General features: G+C 42.6%; 4 protein-coding genes and 1 non-coding gene across 5 annotated transcripts; 1 reads left to right on the top strand and 4 right to left on the bottom strand.

Annotated features, from left to right (window-relative positions):
• Window positions 1-494: 494 nt before the first annotated feature.
• LOC9640269 (very-long-chain enoyl-CoA reductase) lies at window positions 495-1,956 on the bottom strand. Its single transcript, XM_024676550.1, has 5 exons — window positions 1,864-1,956; window positions 1,726-1,765; window positions 905-1,659; window positions 760-843; window positions 495-673 (listed from the first exon to the last, which is right to left on the bottom strand). Exons 1-4 carry the CDS (start codon window positions 1,930-1,932, stop codon window positions 775-777), a joined length of 933 nt encoding a protein of 310 aa, XP_024532318.1. The 5' UTR covers window positions 1,933-1,956; the 3' UTR covers window positions 495-673; window positions 760-774.
• Window positions 1,957-1,979: 23 nt separating this feature from the next.
• Window positions 1,980-3,649, bottom strand: LOC9640270 (protein MAEA homolog). The gene is made up of 7 exons (XM_002971698.2): window positions 3,358-3,649; window positions 3,118-3,306; window positions 2,929-3,051; window positions 2,691-2,876; window positions 2,489-2,622; window positions 2,242-2,428; window positions 1,980-2,179 (listed from the first exon to the last, which is right to left on the bottom strand). Exons 1-7 carry the CDS (start codon window positions 3,631-3,633, stop codon window positions 2,078-2,080), a joined length of 1,197 nt encoding a protein of 398 aa, XP_002971744.1. The 5' UTR covers window positions 3,634-3,649; the 3' UTR covers window positions 1,980-2,077.
• A 17-nt stretch (window positions 3,650-3,666) lies between these two features.
• LOC9640271 (putative tRNA (cytidine(32)/guanosine(34)-2'-O)-methyltransferase) lies at window positions 3,667-5,412 on the bottom strand. Its single transcript, XM_002971699.2, has 11 exons — window positions 5,365-5,412; window positions 5,220-5,313; window positions 5,118-5,167; window positions 5,030-5,070; window positions 4,851-4,959; window positions 4,713-4,773; window positions 4,609-4,661; window positions 4,462-4,554; window positions 4,347-4,410; window positions 4,189-4,290; window positions 3,667-3,926 (listed from the first exon to the last, which is right to left on the bottom strand). The coding sequence occupies exons 1-11, from the start codon at window positions 5,389-5,391 to the stop codon at window positions 3,727-3,729; spliced, it is 894 nt and encodes a 297-aa protein (XP_002971745.1). The 5' UTR covers window positions 5,392-5,412; the 3' UTR covers window positions 3,667-3,726.
• On the bottom strand, window positions 4,078-4,144 carry LOC112346864. Its single transcript, XR_002992595.1, has one exon. It is a non-coding gene; the product is annotated as a small nucleolar RNA snoR60 (small nucleolar RNA).
• A 3,166-nt stretch (window positions 5,413-8,578) lies between the features above and the next one.
• Window positions 8,579-10,997, top strand: LOC112346750 (pentatricopeptide repeat-containing protein At4g02750-like). The gene is made up of 3 exons (XM_024676339.1): window positions 8,579-8,617; window positions 8,773-8,849; window positions 8,999-10,997. Exons 1-3 carry the CDS (start codon window positions 8,579-8,581, stop codon window positions 10,995-10,997), a joined length of 2,115 nt encoding a protein of 704 aa, XP_024532107.1.
• The last annotated feature ends 5,747 nt before the right edge of the window (window positions 10,998-16,744 follow it).

The raw sequence follows: 16,744 nt of genomic DNA on the forward strand, positions 1-16,744 counted from the left end.
CCCTTCCATCCCACTTGGACACTAAACAACGCGTGCTCGGCCATGGATGGATGGAGTTTTCGCGGTTGTTGGCTACATTCGCTTTGGACCCGGGCAAGCAATCAAGCAAGCGCAAAAAAAAAAAACGAAAAAGAAAAAAGAAAACCGGAAAAAAAAAAAACAAGGAAAGATCAATGCGTTTGAGCACAGAGGAAGATCACAGCGCTTGGGGATTAGGAAAAGGCAAAGTGGGGGGAGGGGCGGCCATGATATTGTCAAGTTGATGATGTCGAAAGAATGGAAAGCAAGGATGATGGGCGACCGAAACGGGGTTTCTTCTGTAGCGAAGGAAACGAACGCTCGTGTTTATGCACTTTCATGTTTAGGCGCTCTTTATCTTTTTCTGAATCGCGCCGGGGACCACGAAGGAGACTGACAAAGGTTTCTAGTAGATGCTCCGGAATGAGTGAAAGCAGGAACAAGGTATGATAAGCAGTAATGCAATGGATGATGTCTCCCTCTCAAGTTAGTACCGAAAGATAAAGATAAAGATAAAGATAAACTCACAGAAGAGCCACACCTTACATGAGAAGAGCCCAAGCTCTTATGGTGGATGAATAGAATAGCCTCCTCCCTCTCAGAGCATCTCTGTTGTCAAAAGAACGATGGCCACTTTGGCTGATGTTGAGATAAGCTGGAAAAGAAAACCTTTGAGATGCGCTTTGAAACATGAAAAGCAAAAGAGGGGAGAAGGAAAAAAACGGAAGCCAAAACGTCTACCTGACCCCGCGGTGCTCACAGGAACGGGGGTAAAATCACCCAGCGCCTCGGGTACTTGGCTCGCCCTTCTTTTCCGTCAAACAGCTGCGAAAGAGAAGCGCAAAAGTCGTGAAAAGATGAGCAACACTACCAGAAGATGCAAAACCTTCTTCAGCCGCCTGTGCTTGGCAAGGGCCCAGTTGGTCATGATGAACGTCGCAGCGAAAAGAAAGCTATAGCCAGCCACCGTCTGCGTCGCAATGTTGAAGCCAAGCCACTGGTAGATCTCGGTCGTGTAGTTCCCGCAGGTGACGAAGTTAAACACGAAGCCATAGGGGATAACGTAGCCACCTTTGCCCTCGGCCGGGCGAAGCCCCCGGAGGATGATATGCGTGACCAAGTTCGCGGCCTGGAAGACGAGCCCGATACCGAAGCCGAGATACATCTGCTTGTCCGGGACAGGCGTGTAGAGCGGATGATTGACGAAGTAAGCGATGAAGGCACCGAAGAGCCAGTAGTAAGCACAGTTCCTGTAAACGTTGCTCAGCGGAGAGGTGGCGTGGCTAAACCGGTGGACGAAGAAAGTCTCGAGGATTCGCTTGGAGTAGTGCAGTGTCCAGTACCACATCGCATACTTTTGCACGGGGTGCGTCACGGTCCGTGCCGGGAGCGAGAAAAGCAGCGAATATATGCCCGGAAAGAAGTAAAAGAGCGGATATATCACCAGTGGGCCGAGGTACTCGAAGAAGAACAAGGTCCGATACGAGACTTGGGGTCCCAGATCCTTGAAAACCACCTCTCCACCATCGCTGCTTTCGAAGTATTCCTTGAGGCTTTTGCCGTGTTCTAGTACCGTGGGACGAGCTTGGCCGGTCCTTAGAGGTAAAGTAAGGCGTTGCCTCGAGGCATAGTACTTTGGAACTACGAAAAAAAGGTTTGAAGGAAATCAGTGTGTCTGAGAAAGGGAGAGAGTGGTCAAATACTCACCGCGCTTGGAGATCGCCCGCTTGAGATCATCCACTGACGCCTGGGGAAGAAATGCCGTGAGAGGGACGAGAAAATCGGACATGGACAGTGGAAAACCTCCACCCCTCCGGTAGATCTTGGTCCGGAGATGATTCTTACCTCGTTTGGGAGCTCAATGCCGCCCTTGACGACCTCCCGCCCGCTGCGCGACACCACAATCACCTTCATGGCGAGAGAGGAGGATGAAGAACCCTAAAAGAATAGAGGCCGTTGGATTATCACTGTGAGGCGGGTGTTGATCGACGGTGGATTTACACTGGCAATGAATGCGCCGATTGAATGTACATTTCTTTTTTGTTTCTTGTTAGCCTTGTTAAGAGACGAACGCTCTTGTCGCGGTGGCTAAAGCGAAAACTTCGTTTGTTCTTGGGCAAGTCACGAGACCATTGTTTTGATCGGACATGGTTTGCAATGCCTGGAAGAATAAGAAAAAAAAGAATAAGAAAGTATTGAGAGATCTGGATCGAGAAACAAAACCTTTGTGCTGTAAACGTATCCATTCGGTAAAACCATTGGAGGATTGTCCTCGTCCATAAGCTCCTTCGTGATGTAACAGATGAGCCTCGAGCGTACGTGCTTCATGAACGGAAGTGGCTCCGCGAGTTTCCTGATCGCTTCATGCGAGAAAGGATCGTCCTTCAAACACGTTTCTTCGTAGCACAGCCTAGAGAACGATAAGAGAAGGAAATGAGAACAGGCAAGGCGACAAGAAACTAAAGCTTACGGTGTTTTGAGAGCTGAAAGACCGGCCTGGATGTAAATGTGTAGCAAGGACGGAGAAGTCATTCCGTGCATCTTGCAGAACTCGTCCTTGAAGAGCTGAATTAGTTTCTCCCATTGGTTGTCATCGAATAAAGTCTGGCAATACAAAGCACGAAAAGGTGTTTTGAGGAAGCAAAACAGAAAGAAAAAAAAAAAAAACTCACCTTGTAAAAGACACACTCTGTTGTTTGCTTCAGTACTAGAGTTGTCATGGCCTCTTGCAAGTGTTGCATATCAACAGCAGCAAGCTGCGAGAGAAACTTGCGAGCGTATAACACAGCGTCAAATGCCTTCTCCGCTCGAACGAGTTCTATGAACTCCTGAATCCTCAGCTTAAATTCGAATACACTCTAGAAATTCAGACGAGAAAATTAGAACGAATCGATCGTGCAAAAAGATTACCAGCGTCTTCTTTAGCTTTCCCTTGTTCTCCGAGCACCAGTTAAGTGCATACGTGCAGCTCTTGCTCTTCAGTCCCTCGATAATCTGCTGGGCTTCAGCAAAAAGGCCAAGGTCTGCAAGATCCTGGATTCGAAGGATCACTACTTTGATCATAGTGAAGAGAGAAAACAAACATTTCCAGAGCAATACCTGAATGGACGAATGCTCGACGAGTTTAGTCGCGGTGTTAATGTAAGACGAACGCAAGAGGTAGTCCACGAGAATTCTGTCAAGCTTTGTTTTCTTCCACTTTGGATCCTTGCAAAAGTCACTCAAGTGATCCAACCTCGCTCGAGATCTTTGGAGATTTTGTTCTTCCGCATCGTGCATTTCCCGGAGCTGCCAAAGGAAGACGTATCTTCGAAAAGGAGACTAAAAAACCGCCACTACCTTTCTCTTCAATCCACTCAAGCGATTCACGCACGAATCCAGCTGCTTGATCGCGGCGTCTCGCGACACCTCCTTCTTGCCGGCCTCGGCAACAGCGCCAGTGATGCCATTCACCTCCTTCTCTACTGCGCGAATGCCCTGCCGTACAGACCTCTTGAGAACTTCGTAAGGCACCCGGACGAGCTGGTGCTCGAGCTTGATCGTTTCCACGCAGCGATGGCACGTCGATGCCGCTGAATCGAGGGCCGGACCAGCTGGGGCGCCTTCCTCATTCATTCCCAACAGAAGAACCCTAAAAAACAAGAGCCCTAAAAACAAGCGCCCAAACTTCTATCATAACTATAATACAAAACTTTCTTTCTAACTTTGTCAAACCATCTGGAGTTTCTTCTCGAGGCCCAACGCCGTCTTGTACGCTGGCGCGATTGGAGGCTGCACGGGAGCTAAGCTTTGATAATCCTCGCTGGGCAAAGGATACGATTGATCGGCGTCATAGCCACTCAAATCTCCACACGCCAGGAATGGTACCATGATTTTGTTTGGTCCTTCGAGCCAAGCGCTGGAACAGTCTGCACGAGGAACAAGCCGTGAGAAACGTAATTATCTAGAACACTGTCGTAGAGACGAAGCAACTGGAAGCATCAGAAATGCACAGTGGATTGATCATCACATAGAGATCATGAAGGGGAATCCGTGATTTCATCACGCGCAAAATACCATGGCATCAGAAACTGGAATGTTTCATCACTCAAGTCATGAAGGGGAATCCAGTACTCATCATTTGCTTGCAAGCCTGCTTTGGAGTGTCGAAAAAAAGGAAAAGAATCTTACCGAGTTCCGGGTATGCTCCGCTAGCTTGCTCCAAGATATCATACAAGTTCCGTGGCTCGAAGCCTTCCGGAGGTTGATAGTCTTCGCAAACAACGAAAGCTTCTGTAAAGCGATAGCATCGTGAGGGATCGGAGTAGAAAATCATGACAAGGATTTACCTATGCTCGAGTTTCGGCTGCTCTTTGGTTTCGTACAAGTCACAGTCGTGAAAAACATTTTCAGCTGGCACAAACCATGTTTACGATAAGCGTACAACCATTAAAACGCTATTACCTGAGCGTACAACAGGCTGATATCTTTCCCCCGGAAAACCTTTGCGACAAACTTCGCGCCTGGCCGAAGAACGTGTGTTACAATTGTTAGCGCCTGCATCGAAACGATGGTCACTCCACTGTGCTTTACAAGCTAGAAAACTGTTACCGCTAGGATAAGCTGCGCCTGGACGAACTCGTCCATGTCGTGGAGTCCCGTCACTGTAAGTTCAACATTTTAGACCAAAAGCAATTGTTTTGGGACCATCTCACCATCCGGGGCACCGTCACAGACAACTAAGTCGGCTTGGCAACCATGGAAATGCTGAATAACCTACGAGGACAAAAAAACCACGGAAAAAAATTAAAAAAAAGCTTCAAACATTACATAATACTTGAGATTCTACTAACCAACTCGGCAGTTCGTGCACTAGTGATGTCTCCTTGAATTTGAACGACACCATCAATAGGGGCCATTGGCTGCAGATCAATAGCCACAATAAGAGGTCGGTCATCCTGCCTAGAAGAACACAGTGATAAATCTTTTTCCTCACAAAGAAAGGAGAGAAAAAGGAAGGCAAAGCTCTTACTTATCGCTCTTTGAAGGAACGTAGAGCTGCCTGCTTAGAACCTGTGAATGTCGCTACCAGTTGTACATGAAAATCCAAAACTCCATACCTGGCTCCAGCTTCCAGGAGCCGCGCACAGATCAACAACGCGCTTCACACCTACATTGTCAAATCCATAAGGACCCCAAAATCGCCAATAGACAAAACCCACCCTGCAGGATTCCAAATTCTTCGTCAATCTGGAGCAGCTTGAAGGCGCTGCGAGCGCGCCATCCTTCTTCCTTGGCCTTCCGATAGTAGATGTCCTGCGCGGCAGCAAAAATGCTTATGGGCAAGAACAGGACCGCGAGACCCACCCGTTTGTCCTTGGAAGATTTCCCCATCGCCGCCTTTTAGGGTTCTAGCCGCCGCCACGTTAAAAACGCGTACGAATTAAAGTTAATCTTGCTTAATCATTTCCAGTTTTACGTTGTCTTGAAAACAAGATTGCTCCGTGACCTTTGTCCTTCCAGGTCAGTGACCTAAAAGCCGCACTTCTTATCTTCTTTCTCACAGGATCAGCATCCAAGAAGTCTTTACTTGACCAATGTGGTCAAACTTCAATTCTCTCGGCTTGACCATCAAATTGACTCCCTCTTGCTCTTCAACACTCACGGTGTACACAAACGTATTGTGCCCAACATTCGTAAACTTCTTCCCAGAGAAATCAGCAAGACCAATTGATGGATAGTTGAGCTGGATTGCTTGAACAATCTCCAAACCTTCATGGCAGAACTTTCTTCTTTGGGCACAACTTTCTGGCCAGAAAATAGCCCAAACACAAGTCCAACGTAGTCTGACACGTTTAGATCGTAGACAAGCTGCAACATTGGGATTAACATGTCCACCTCCATAACCAAATGGTTTTCCATCGTAAGCCCACCAGCTACAAAACCTGTATAATTCTAAGCCATTAGATCCAACAATGCAGAATTTCATAGTCAATCCTACCAGTTGTAACCTGATAGCTCTAGGACACCACTCAGGATGATCAACTTTTAGCAATGCAACAATCCCAGAGACAAGAGGGAGTTCCAGACATTGTCTGGAACCTATTCCTTGCGGGTGCTGCAGCTATAATAAATGTTCCCGCCGCATCAGGCTGAAAAAGATGCCTAGAGCATGAGAAATTCACGGATTAAATCTTTACCTTGATGATGGCAGGGTTTGAAATACTAGGGCCACGGGATGAGTAGTTTGCCATGGTGGGACTATGCTTTTAAAATGTTCATAGGCCCCTGATAGGTAGTTTCACTAAAGTTCAAACAAAAAAAGCGTCAACTTATACCTAACGATGCTATTGAGGCAAATAGAAAATATACCATGAAAAGTTGTGCAGAGTTGCATAAAACCTCGTCATTTCTGCCTCTGATAAATAAATTGTGGGTAAACCCTATGGCTTGGGGACGTATACCAAGATAAACCATGCCTACACCAACTGCATGTAACACCACTTGGCCTGGGAATGGATAGTCCCCTTTGAGACATCCAACAATTTTGCTTTTGGTTTTGACAGGATCCATGCAAACATAGCGCGCTGTCATACCAAAAGCATGAGCCTTGCAGCTTAAGAAAAATGCTCCTAAAGGAACACACCTTGTGGCAGGATCAACGCCATCGTATCCTAGTTTGGATCCAAGGGCCACCGGTTACCACCCTCCAGTAGAATTCTTGTTTAAGCTCGCTCCCTCGGATCAAAACAAAAGTTTGCTGGGTGATCTTGTCTGAAAAAGTACTTGCCTTAGAGGTAGCTCACAAATTCACGATCTAAATTGGTAGCTAGTGTTTGTAACGGACATATTCAATCCCTTATTTCCAGCAGCAGCCACCACCGCAATTCCCTTTGCAACTGCTGCAAGGCCAGCCATAGCAACACTATCATGTATGTAAGAAAGGTAATCAGCCACCAGGGACATTGAAATAATATCAACGCCATCGTCACTATCGAATCCAGCCACAATATCAGCGATATTTGGTGCACCTCCAGAAGCTGTGCCATTCCCAAGTCCCAAAAAGTTGGCATTTCTAACAAAGGTCCCCGCGGCAATTGAAACAGTGTGAGTTCCATGATCTCCGCTATCTCTAGCAGAGAGAAAACCATAGCCTCTCATAGTGGTGTGCAATCCCTGGTAAAAATACTTTGCTCCAATAATTTTCCTGTAAATTAACATTGCTTTGGGTATTTTTGATATATTATACGTACTTGTTGCAATGTGATGTGCTGAAAGCTTCTCCTTCTATACAATCCCCTTACATGCCGTCGTCCCTAAAACTCTCGGATTCAGGCCATCTATTATTCTGCTGAGTTGGTCCAAACAATCAATCGTCTACAGTTACAAACACTACAATGGATTGTCTGCTCGGATGACAGCTGGCCAAGCTGAGACGATGTCAAGTAAGAATTTTTCTAGCTGTTCTAGATTCTATCTTTGGAACTTTAGAGCTCCCCGGAGCTGTATCGGTTCAACCCAGAAAGGCAAAATTGCTGACAACGAGAAGATGGGATTTTGTGGGATTGAATAGACAAAATAGAATGGATTCCCTATTTGGTTCATTTTCTGAAGGTATACAAAAATTAGGCATACTGGAACCTTTTTAAGTAGGTAACCATTGATTCTGAGACGATCTCAATTTACTTTAATCAAACTTTTTATAATAAAAAGCAAAGTGACATTTGCCTATCGACTGTGACAAAGATACTGATGACACGTGGAAAAACTTCACCAAATAACACACAAACTAATCAATCCACGTAGCGGCAATTCTTCCGCTACGAAACAATCTCCCTCATCGTTTTCCAGCTAGACGATCTCTCCCGGAAGAGAAGAATTTTCCCCGTGGGATTGATCGATCGATATCTCCCTCTTCCTCTCCTCTTTTGACACGATCCAGCATCCAGCAAGAATAAGACATCCAATCGATCCTTCGTCGATTCAAGGTCAAGGTCGTGAAGTATGTAACCACGAGCACCGGATCTTGATTTACCTCGATCTGGAACAGCGGCGATTGCCCAAGCGATGTCTCTTGAGTTCGGAAGAAGGATCGACCATCCAAGACGCGATTGGGCGATGGTGGATTGGTTCCTGGAAAGCGAAGAATTGTCGTCCCTCCTCCGGTCGGCCCCTCGACGTTCTTCAGCTCCAAGCAGTTCGAGATCTTCGACGTGGAACTCGTCCAGGTGAAGGATTATGTGAGATGAAAATACGAATTTTCGTTCATGATCGATCTCACTTGTCTCATGTGTGATGTTCCTGGCTTCGTGAGGCTTGCTGCGGTGATTGTGCGAGCTCGGAAATAATAGAAGCATTCCAAAAACCACTCTGGTCTCGTAAATCCTTCTGCACTTCCCATACACATCGATTAAAACATTAGGAGGCGCTCATTATAGCATATGCCACATATGGGCATCTAGATATGGTAAGAGAGTTTCTCTAAGAAAAACGCCAAAGCGTGCAGCCACAAAGCCTGGTGGACCAGGTACAAATATGATACGACAAGACGCTCTAGAAAAATATTGTGTCGTGGACTACTATGCTCGCGGAAGATGCCGTGTCAGGGCATCTAGACGAGGTAAGGCGAGAGCATGCTTTCATTATATCTGTGCATGGCATGTTCGTCATTGTTACTTTTGAGAAAATGCCTGTCCACGACAAAGTTCCATGCCCGAATTGTCCAAGCTTGAGGAGGCCCTGGATGTTTAATCGGGATGGAATTCGATCATCCAGAGAACGCTGGAGCTCGTTGGCTCAATGCTCCTTGAGGAGTTAACCACAGCGTGTTTGCAAGCAGTGAGCACGCTCACGTAGGTGATGTCGTGCGGCTTCACTTCAACACTTTGGGATCATGGTCAATGCTCATGGACTGATTCATTGCGTGGACTTTGTTGGGGACTTTGTCCGACCTCCTTGTACGGCTCGAACGCAACCGCTGACCTGGGGTGGTGACAAGGAGCTCGGGCGCGACAGCAGTGCTATCTCGGAAGCGCCGCAAGCTCCGTATCGCGGGAAAGTCAAATCTTTTGAAGGTGGATTGCTTGGAGCTCATCCAGACATGCCGGACCCTCTCTTTTGCTCGAGAGATCCATGCCGGGATTCGTCCCAACGACGTGTTTCTCAACAACAAGATGATCGATCTTTACGGCAGGTTTGGCAGCGTCCAGGATGCGCAAAGAACTTTCGATGCCATGGTCTCTCCAAACGCCTTTTCCTGGTTTTTGATCCTCAACGTGTACGCGAAGAATGGATACCTCCGCGACGCCAAGCATATCTTTGACGAGATGCCGCAAAGAGATTTGATCGCCTGGACTACCATGCTTGCAGCATATGCCAAAGAAGGTCATCTTGAGGCAGCAAAGCACATGTTTGGATCGATGCCTCAGAGGGATCTCGTGTCATGGAACACTATCATATCCGCGTTTGCACAAAACGGCGATATCCAACAAGCAAGATCTTCTTTCGAAAACGCGCCGTTAAGAAACTTGATAACTTGGACGTCAATGTTAGCAGCATACGCCCAGAATGGGCACTTGGAGCACGCCGAGCATATCTTTTTCTCAATGCCAGAGAGAGATCTCGTGGCTTGGACAACAATGCTGGTAACTTACGGTAACAGTGGTCATGTAGAAGACGCTTTTAGAATATTTAGTCGTATGCCTGTGAGGAACGTAGTTGCATGGGCTTCTATGCTCGCTGCATATACCCAAAACGGCCTCCTTGAGAGAGCTAGGAACTTGTTTGGCAAAATGCCCGAAAGAGATCTAGTATCATGGACGTGTATGCTCGCTGCCTTTGCGCAAAATCGAGAAATAGAAAAGGCCGAAACTGTTTTTTGGGATATGCCCCAGAGGGATATGGTTTCCTGGAATACTATGCTATTAGCTTATGCCCAAAACGGGCATATAGAAACAGCAAGACATATGTTTCACGAAATGCCTGCAAGAGATCTTGTCACCTGGAGCTCAATGTTGGTGGCACTTGCCGAGAGTGGTAATTCAGGAGAAGCTAAAGCATTTTTTGATAAAATGCCGCAAAGAGACTTGGTGACTTGGAACTGTCTCCTTGCAATGTATGTACAAGCCGGGAATTTTGACAAGGCCAAGCAAATGTTTGATGAGATGCCGCAGATAAACATGGTGACATCTACGTCGATGCTGGAAGCATACGCTCAAAAGGGCGATTTGGAAGGAGCGAAGTTTACATTTGACCAGATGCCTCAACAAGACGTGATCTCCCTTTCATGCATGCTAAATGCCTACTCTTTGCATGGACACCTAGAGGAGGCCAAAGCTTTGTTTGATCAGATGCCACAGTTCACTCTCATCTCATGCAACATCATGCTGGCAGCGTACAACCAAGCTCAAAACCTTGAAAGCTCCATCAAGATGTTCATGGAAATGCCGGAAAGAGACTTGGCAACCTGGAACTCGATGCTTGGAGCATACGCCCAGAATGGCCAAATCTACAAGTCTAGCCGTGTGTTTGAGACAATGCCTCACCACGGTGGCGTGTCTTGGAGCACAATGCTAGCAGCTTACTGCCACAATGGCCAGTCTATGAGAGTGTTTGAGGCTTTCGACTCAATGCAGCTCGTAAGCCCTCCGGATGAGACATGTTTCGTTTCGTACTTGGTTGCTTCCAGCCATGAGGGAAAGCTCTCCAGTGGAAGAGCCTGCTTTCTCTCAATTTCTCTGGATCACGGAATGGATTGCATCAAGCAGCATTACTGCTGCATGGTTGCGCTATTGGCGAGGACTGGTTACTTGGTGGAAGCCAAGAATTTGATCCTCAACATGCCGTTTAAGGCCGATGTTGTAGATTGGATGTGTTTGCTCGGGGCCTGCCGAAGCCACAATGATATCAAGCTTGGAATGCACGCAGCTGGATGCATTCTTAGCTCCAACTCAAGCAACACAGCAGGTTATGTTTTGCTCGCAAACATTCAAGGCACTTGAGAGTAGCCCAGTTTTATCAATGTCGTTAAGACTTCTTAATCGAGTTCTTATAAAGCGCACAGGCCTTAAAAGGTTCCAGATATGAAACTTTCTCCTAATGTTTGCTGATTATTCCTAGGCCTGCCCATCCATCATTTACAGTTACGAACACTACAATGGATTTTCTTCTCGTATGACGGCTGGGCAAGCTGAGTAAGAATTTCTTTGATTCTAAATTTCCTAGATTCTAATTATTTATCTTTAGTTAGAACTCCCAGGAGCTGTATCGGTTCAGCCTGGCAGTCAAGCAAAATTGCTGACAACAAGAATCTGGGATTTCATAAAAGAGTTCGGATTCACTGTTTGGTTCATTTTCTCCCACACTATGGGAAGACCAAATCATCGGAGTAATAGATGATGGCATCTGGCCTGAATCCGAAAGGTTTAGGGACGATGGGTATCGGATGTTCCGACAAGAGTTTCAACACATCACACTGCATCGTATATTCATAAATGTTACTTCAGATTATTGGTGCAAAGTATATTTACCAGAGATCACCTGGTTTTCTCTCTGCTAGAGATAGCGTGGAACTCACGGACTTTAGTTGGAAATGCCAACTTTTTGGTTGGGAATTTGCTTCTGGAGGTGCACTGACAAAGTTTGCTGGGCACGGGACTGCAATACCGCTGATATTGTGGTTGGGATTGATAGTGCGATTGATGATGGTGTTGATATCACTTCAATGTCAATGGGGGTTGTTTACATACATGTTGTTGCAAGTAGGTCAAAATACATACCTACTTGAAACCCTATCGTGAAAAGGACTACTTTAGGGGATCGCTAAGGATGTTGTGACGAGTGTTGGAAGTCATGACCTGGATAATGTCCTGTGGTTGTAAAGAGCTCATATGGTGTCCTTGGGTGGAGGAAACTTGTGGACCAAATTGAGCTGCTGCTAGAACAAAGCCATTGCAACCTCCACCTTTCCCATATAGAGAAATCACAAGCTTTTGTTGTCCATGAATACTGTCTAGTTGCTATGTACTGGTGGACAGTTTGCAAGAGGTGCTAGAGAGTTGTCAGCCAGAGTGTGAGTAGAAGTGACTGTCAGAGATGTTGCTTCTATGTTACTTGTTGCACTCACAAGGTCACATGATGAAGTATATGTGCCGTGGAGGAAATGAAAGGTAAGCACAATATTACAAATAGGTTGGTGGATAGAGGCTCTAAAAGATGTTGAAAGATTGCAAGCTATGTCTCCAATAATGTGATGGCTGGCAATTCTCATTCATGTGTGGGACTCGAGAATCCATCTAATGGCCCACAGTTGCAGCTCCAAGAGCATGTCTATGTCCTCCAAAAGCTTGATTGTGCAAGGTTGAGTAAGAATGACAGTTGGAGATTTTGAATCTAACTTTGTCTCAATTGGAATCTCCATCAAGATGTGAAGCATGGTTGTGATGGTTGTGGTCCCAAGAGATGCCAATAAAAATGCTTTATTATATGGATTATCTATTGGTGCCTAGAGCAATTGTATCTACTTCAGATGCAAAGGGGTCAAAGAAAGTTCTTCGTGAAAAATTATAAATAGAGTTGTCATTATTGTGGCGAGTTTGGACACTACAAGGTTAATATTCCACAGTTAAAAAACAAGTAGCAAGACAAAAAAAATGGCCAATCTTTTACTGACAGTAAGTCAAATATTAAAAAGTTGCAAACTTTGTAGTGGGGATGATTATTCCAATTAGAGGAAGAGGTTTTTGATCATTGCTCGTCAACTCAATTATATGTGGAATAAGATGGAGCAAAAACACTTGTGAATCAGCTCTAATGCTGGAGTGTATGTTCTGTGGCTGTCTAATGTGAATTTTATTGGATAGTAGGAGCAATAACAACTTTGTTTTGACAAAGTTTAATGAAGAGCATGGCATGGTAACACCCATATACAGTGGAAGGTGCAATTACTTCTGCTCAACATTTCAATACTTGTGTAGAGGGGTTGGAAGTGTTGGTTGACAAAACCATCTTTTTAGAAATTTTTTATCTCACGAATATCCATTATATGGATTTCATTCTTGGAATGCGATAGTTAGTGAAGGTGGATTTAGAGATAAAGTGAGCATGTCTCACTGAAGTACAATGGCGTTAAAGATATATGGTTTGAAGAGGGAGTTTAACTTTAAATTGTTATGCTCTTCATTACATTTTTTAAGCGAGTTTGTTGTAATGTTTTCCGATGTTTTTCTATTTGAACTTCCTCATGTTGCCTCCATAGAGCATGGGATTACATTGGAGCTGGGAACACAAGCAATTTATCAATATCCATTCTATTTGAGTTATGTAGAGGAATAAGAAGTTCAATAATAAGTCAAAGAATTACTTGAGTTTGGATTTATTCAGCCAATTAAGTTTTCATTTGGTACTCCAATCTTGCTTATGAAGAAGAAGGATAGTTCAATGTGGATGTGCATAATACTAATGATACCATTCATTCTAAATAAACATCCAAAGAAAGTACAAAACCCAAAGTGCATTTGGATGTTTATCTAGAATGAATGGTATTATTAGTATCAGTTTTATTATTCTTAAGAAACATGGTTGCAATTCTTCTCCCTAGACACAGTCAAGCTATTCTTTCCTATAAGAGTAAATAAGCAATTGGCTTCTAACATAGTATTACATTTATGCCCACCACAAAACAAATAACATGGGGTTTAGATTCTCTTTTATCCACTTTATTTACACTATAAGAGCACAAGAAAATAGCGAAAGAGAAATATTTATATCATTTTGTGTTCTCCTATAAATAATTTGATTTGTGTGGACTTTTAGAATGCTAAAAAACACTCGAGAACGTGAAGGTGGTGATAAATTACTCATTGAACATATGCTCTCCAATCTGAATTTTTAACCACTTTAACTTTTGTATATATTTTTTTATAATAAAATTCAAGGGAAGTCAAGTAGCATGATTGTTGGAATGAGGGTTTAGGCTTTCTCCATAGTTAAGGAATTTTAACCAGATAATAAAATTTAGTTTTTTAAATTTCATATAGAAAAAGAGAAATTCTAATAGTTCCAAGACACAAAAGTTATATCACTCTCCTAAAGAAGGACAAATTATAGTTGATTTAATGAGTTTTGGTTATTCTTATATAATTTACTCTTTAATTTGTTGATTTATATACAAATAAAAGTTTCTCATTGTTACAAAATAGTATATATTTTTGTTATTTATATTAGACTAAAATATAAAGATGTAAATATGTAAAATTTGATTGATATAGAGCTAGTTTACTTTTTCCTGTGGTTGTGTTTATCCCGTGGATAGAGCTGATGCTTGTATTATAGCTGAATAAAATAAATTTAATTAAGAAAAATCTAAATTTTTAGCCACTTTAACTTTTGCATTTATTTATTTTCATAATAAAATTTAAGGGAAGTTAAGAGGTATGAATGATATAATGGCTTTTTCCATAGTTAATAAATTTTTACTATATCCTTTAGATAATAAAATTAAGTTTTTAAAATTTAAGAAAAAAGGATTGCTATCGACACTAGAAATTTCAGCAATTCCAATACAAAAAAGTTATATCATTCTCTTAAAGAATGACAAACTATGGATGATTTAATGAATTTTAATTATTCTTACACATAATTAACACTTTAATCTATTGATTTATATAAAAAGACAAAGTTTGTCATGATTGTAAAATAGTATATATTTTTTTATTTAGATTGGAATAAAATGTAAAAATGTAAAGATGTAAAATTGAACTAACACAAAGCTAATTTACTTTTTCTTGTGGTTATGGTTATCCTGTGGATAGAGCTAATACCTGTATTACAGTTGAATAAAGTAAATTTAATTAAAAAAAAGCTTAATAAACAAAACTTTAAATTTTTGGCCACTTTAACTTTTGTATCTATTTTTTTCATAATAAATTTCAAAAGAAGTCAAATAATATGACTGCTAAAATGAGGGTTTAAGCTTTTTCTATAGTTAAGGAATTTTTACTATAACCTTAATAAAGTTTAATTTTTAAAATTGCATAAACTAAGAGTTGTTATTAATATTAAAAATTTCAGTAGTTCCAAGACACAAAGTTATGACACTCTTCTAAAGAAAGATAAGTTATAGCTAATTTAATGAGTTTTAGTTATTTTTACATATAATTGATTCTTTAATTTGTTGATTTATGTAAAAAGATAAAGTTTTCTATAGTTGCAAAATAGTATATATTTTTGTTATTTAGATTGGAATAAAATATAAAGATGTAAAGATGTAAAATTAAACTTATTCAGAGTTAATTTATATTTTCCTATGGTTGTGGTTATCCCGTGGATAATGCATATATTACATTAATAAGGAAAATTTAATAAAGAAAAAGCTTACCTCAAAAAAATTTGTATTTTCTTATAAACTAAATGATTCGAAATACCAAAAATTGGTGCCAACCAATTTTCAACTGATTCAATGAGATAAACCATGTAGTATCTCAGAAGATGGGCTCCCCACACAGATTTCCCGTCATGCTACTGCTGCTCGTTGACGATGTCTAGAGCTTGGAGCTCGAGTGCCAGCTATAAATGGTGTGCTCTCCAACTTGTGTGGACAGCATGTGAACGCTGAACCGCTCTTGGTTGCCTCTCATCTCCAACTTGATCTGACCATACGTATTAGCCAGCTCGGGAGAGTTGTTGCTGCGGTTGCAAAAGGTGAGAACCGGGAGCTCAAGTTGGAATCTGGTGCCGGGTTGCAAATGGCCACTTGCAACCGCCATCGGTTGTCCGCCCAGTGCAAGCCCTCGGACAAGACAGCATCTCTGTGAAAGCCACACACCATGCCAGAGCACGAGGCCATGGGAATGAAGTGCCACGGCAACAACCTGTTTACCACAATGCCTACCAGCTGCTCGTCTGGGTACCAGGCCAGCACCGGTGGCCATGACAATTCCCCAAACTGTGTCATGAGTAAGAGCACGCACTCCTTCCCCTAGCTGAGATGTCCAGCTCTGGGAGATGATCGACCAAACTTGCCTTGGTAGTGCAAGTAGTGCTCCAATTTTTTCCTCGTCAAGTCCAACATGAGGTCATAGGATTTAGACAATATATAAGGGTTTATATGAGTCGCAGAAAAGGTTAAACTATAAACATGTTTATACTTCATAAACCTCTTTAGAACGCTTATAAGATATTTATTCTATAAGCTTCTCTTTCATAAACATCTTATCAGCTATTTGATAAGACCAAACTCATTAATACGAATGCAATATCATCAACTTTGAAGTAGAATGGTTATAGCTACTTGGGGGATCCTAGCTCTAGAAAATTTAAAATTCCAAAATAAAGTAGTATTAAATTTTAATAAAAAATGTAACTAACAACAATAAAAGTATATACTACATAACTCTCCTATTTTTCTTATTTTTTCTGATAGTCAGACAATTTAATTCTAAATAAAAAATATATATACTATTTTGCAACCATGGAAAAATTTGTCTTTTTATATAAATCAACAGATTAAAGAATAAATTATATGTAAGAATAACCAAAACTCATTAAATCAGTCATAGTTTGTCCTTCTTTAAAAGAGTGATATAGCTTTTATATTTTGGACCCGCGCCAAGGAGCTCTTGGATGCTCTATAAACACACGCTGGTGACATGAGGTTCGCACATTCTCCGCGAGAATCACCAGATCTCTGCTATGAGCAAATGGGAGGCCAAATCCCTCTTGGGCATCTCGCGATGGCTTTCCCCCGGCA

This window comes from Selaginella moellendorffii, unplaced genomic scaffold (genome assembly GCF_000143415.4).
Source record: "Selaginella moellendorffii unplaced genomic scaffold, v1.0 SELMOscaffold_17, whole genome shotgun sequence".
NCBI classification, from domain to species: Eukaryota; Viridiplantae; Streptophyta; class Lycopodiopsida; order Selaginellales; family Selaginellaceae; genus Selaginella; species Selaginella moellendorffii.

Bases quoted from the DNA above. Each gene is read 5' to 3' on its own strand.
- LOC9640269 (XM_024676550.1), bottom strand. From the start codon at position 1,932: ATGAAGGTGATTGTGGTGTCGCGCAGCGGGCGGGAGGTCGTCAAGGGC. The intron at 1,660-1,725 runs GTGAGTATTTGA...TTTTTTTCGTAG, and splicing joins GCGGGCGATCTCCAAGCGCG to TTCCAAAGTACTATGCCTCG. The intron at 844-904 runs GTTTTGCATCTT...TCTCTTTCGCAG, and splicing joins AGCACAGGCGGCTGAAGAAG to CTGTTTGACGGAAAAGAAGG.
- LOC9640270 (XM_002971698.2), bottom strand. From the start codon at position 3,633: ATGAATGAGGAAGGCGCCCCAGCTGGTCCGGCCCTCGATTCAGCGGCA. The intron at 3,307-3,357 runs GTAGTGGCGGTT...TTCCTTTGGCAG, and splicing joins TGAGTGGATTGAAGAGAAAG to CTCCGGGAAATGCACGATGC. The intron at 2,877-2,928 runs GTAATCTTTTTG...CTGAATTTCTAG, and splicing joins GAAAGCTAAAGAAGACGCTG to AGTGTATTCGAATTTAAGCT.
- LOC9640271 (XM_002971699.2), bottom strand. From the start codon at position 5,391: ATGGGGAAATCTTCCAAGGACAAACGG. The intron at 5,168-5,219 runs GTGGGTTTTGTC...TTGACAATGTAG, and splicing joins AGAATTTGGAATCCTGCAGG to GTGTGAAGCGCGTTGTTGAT. The intron at 4,662-4,712 runs GTGAGATGGTCC...TTGAACTTACAG, and splicing joins CTGTGACGGTGCCCCGGATG to TGACGGGACTCCACGACATG.
- LOC112346750 (XM_024676339.1), top strand. From the start codon at position 8,579: ATGCTCGCGGAAGATGCCGTGTCAGGGCATCTAGACGAG. The intron at 8,618-8,772 runs GTAAGGCGAGAG...TCGATCATCCAG, and splicing joins TGTCAGGGCATCTAGACGAG to AGAACGCTGGAGCTCGTTGG. The intron at 8,850-8,998 runs GTAGGTGATGTC...GGTGACAAGGAG, and splicing joins CAAGCAGTGAGCACGCTCAC to CTCGGGCGCGACAGCAGTGC.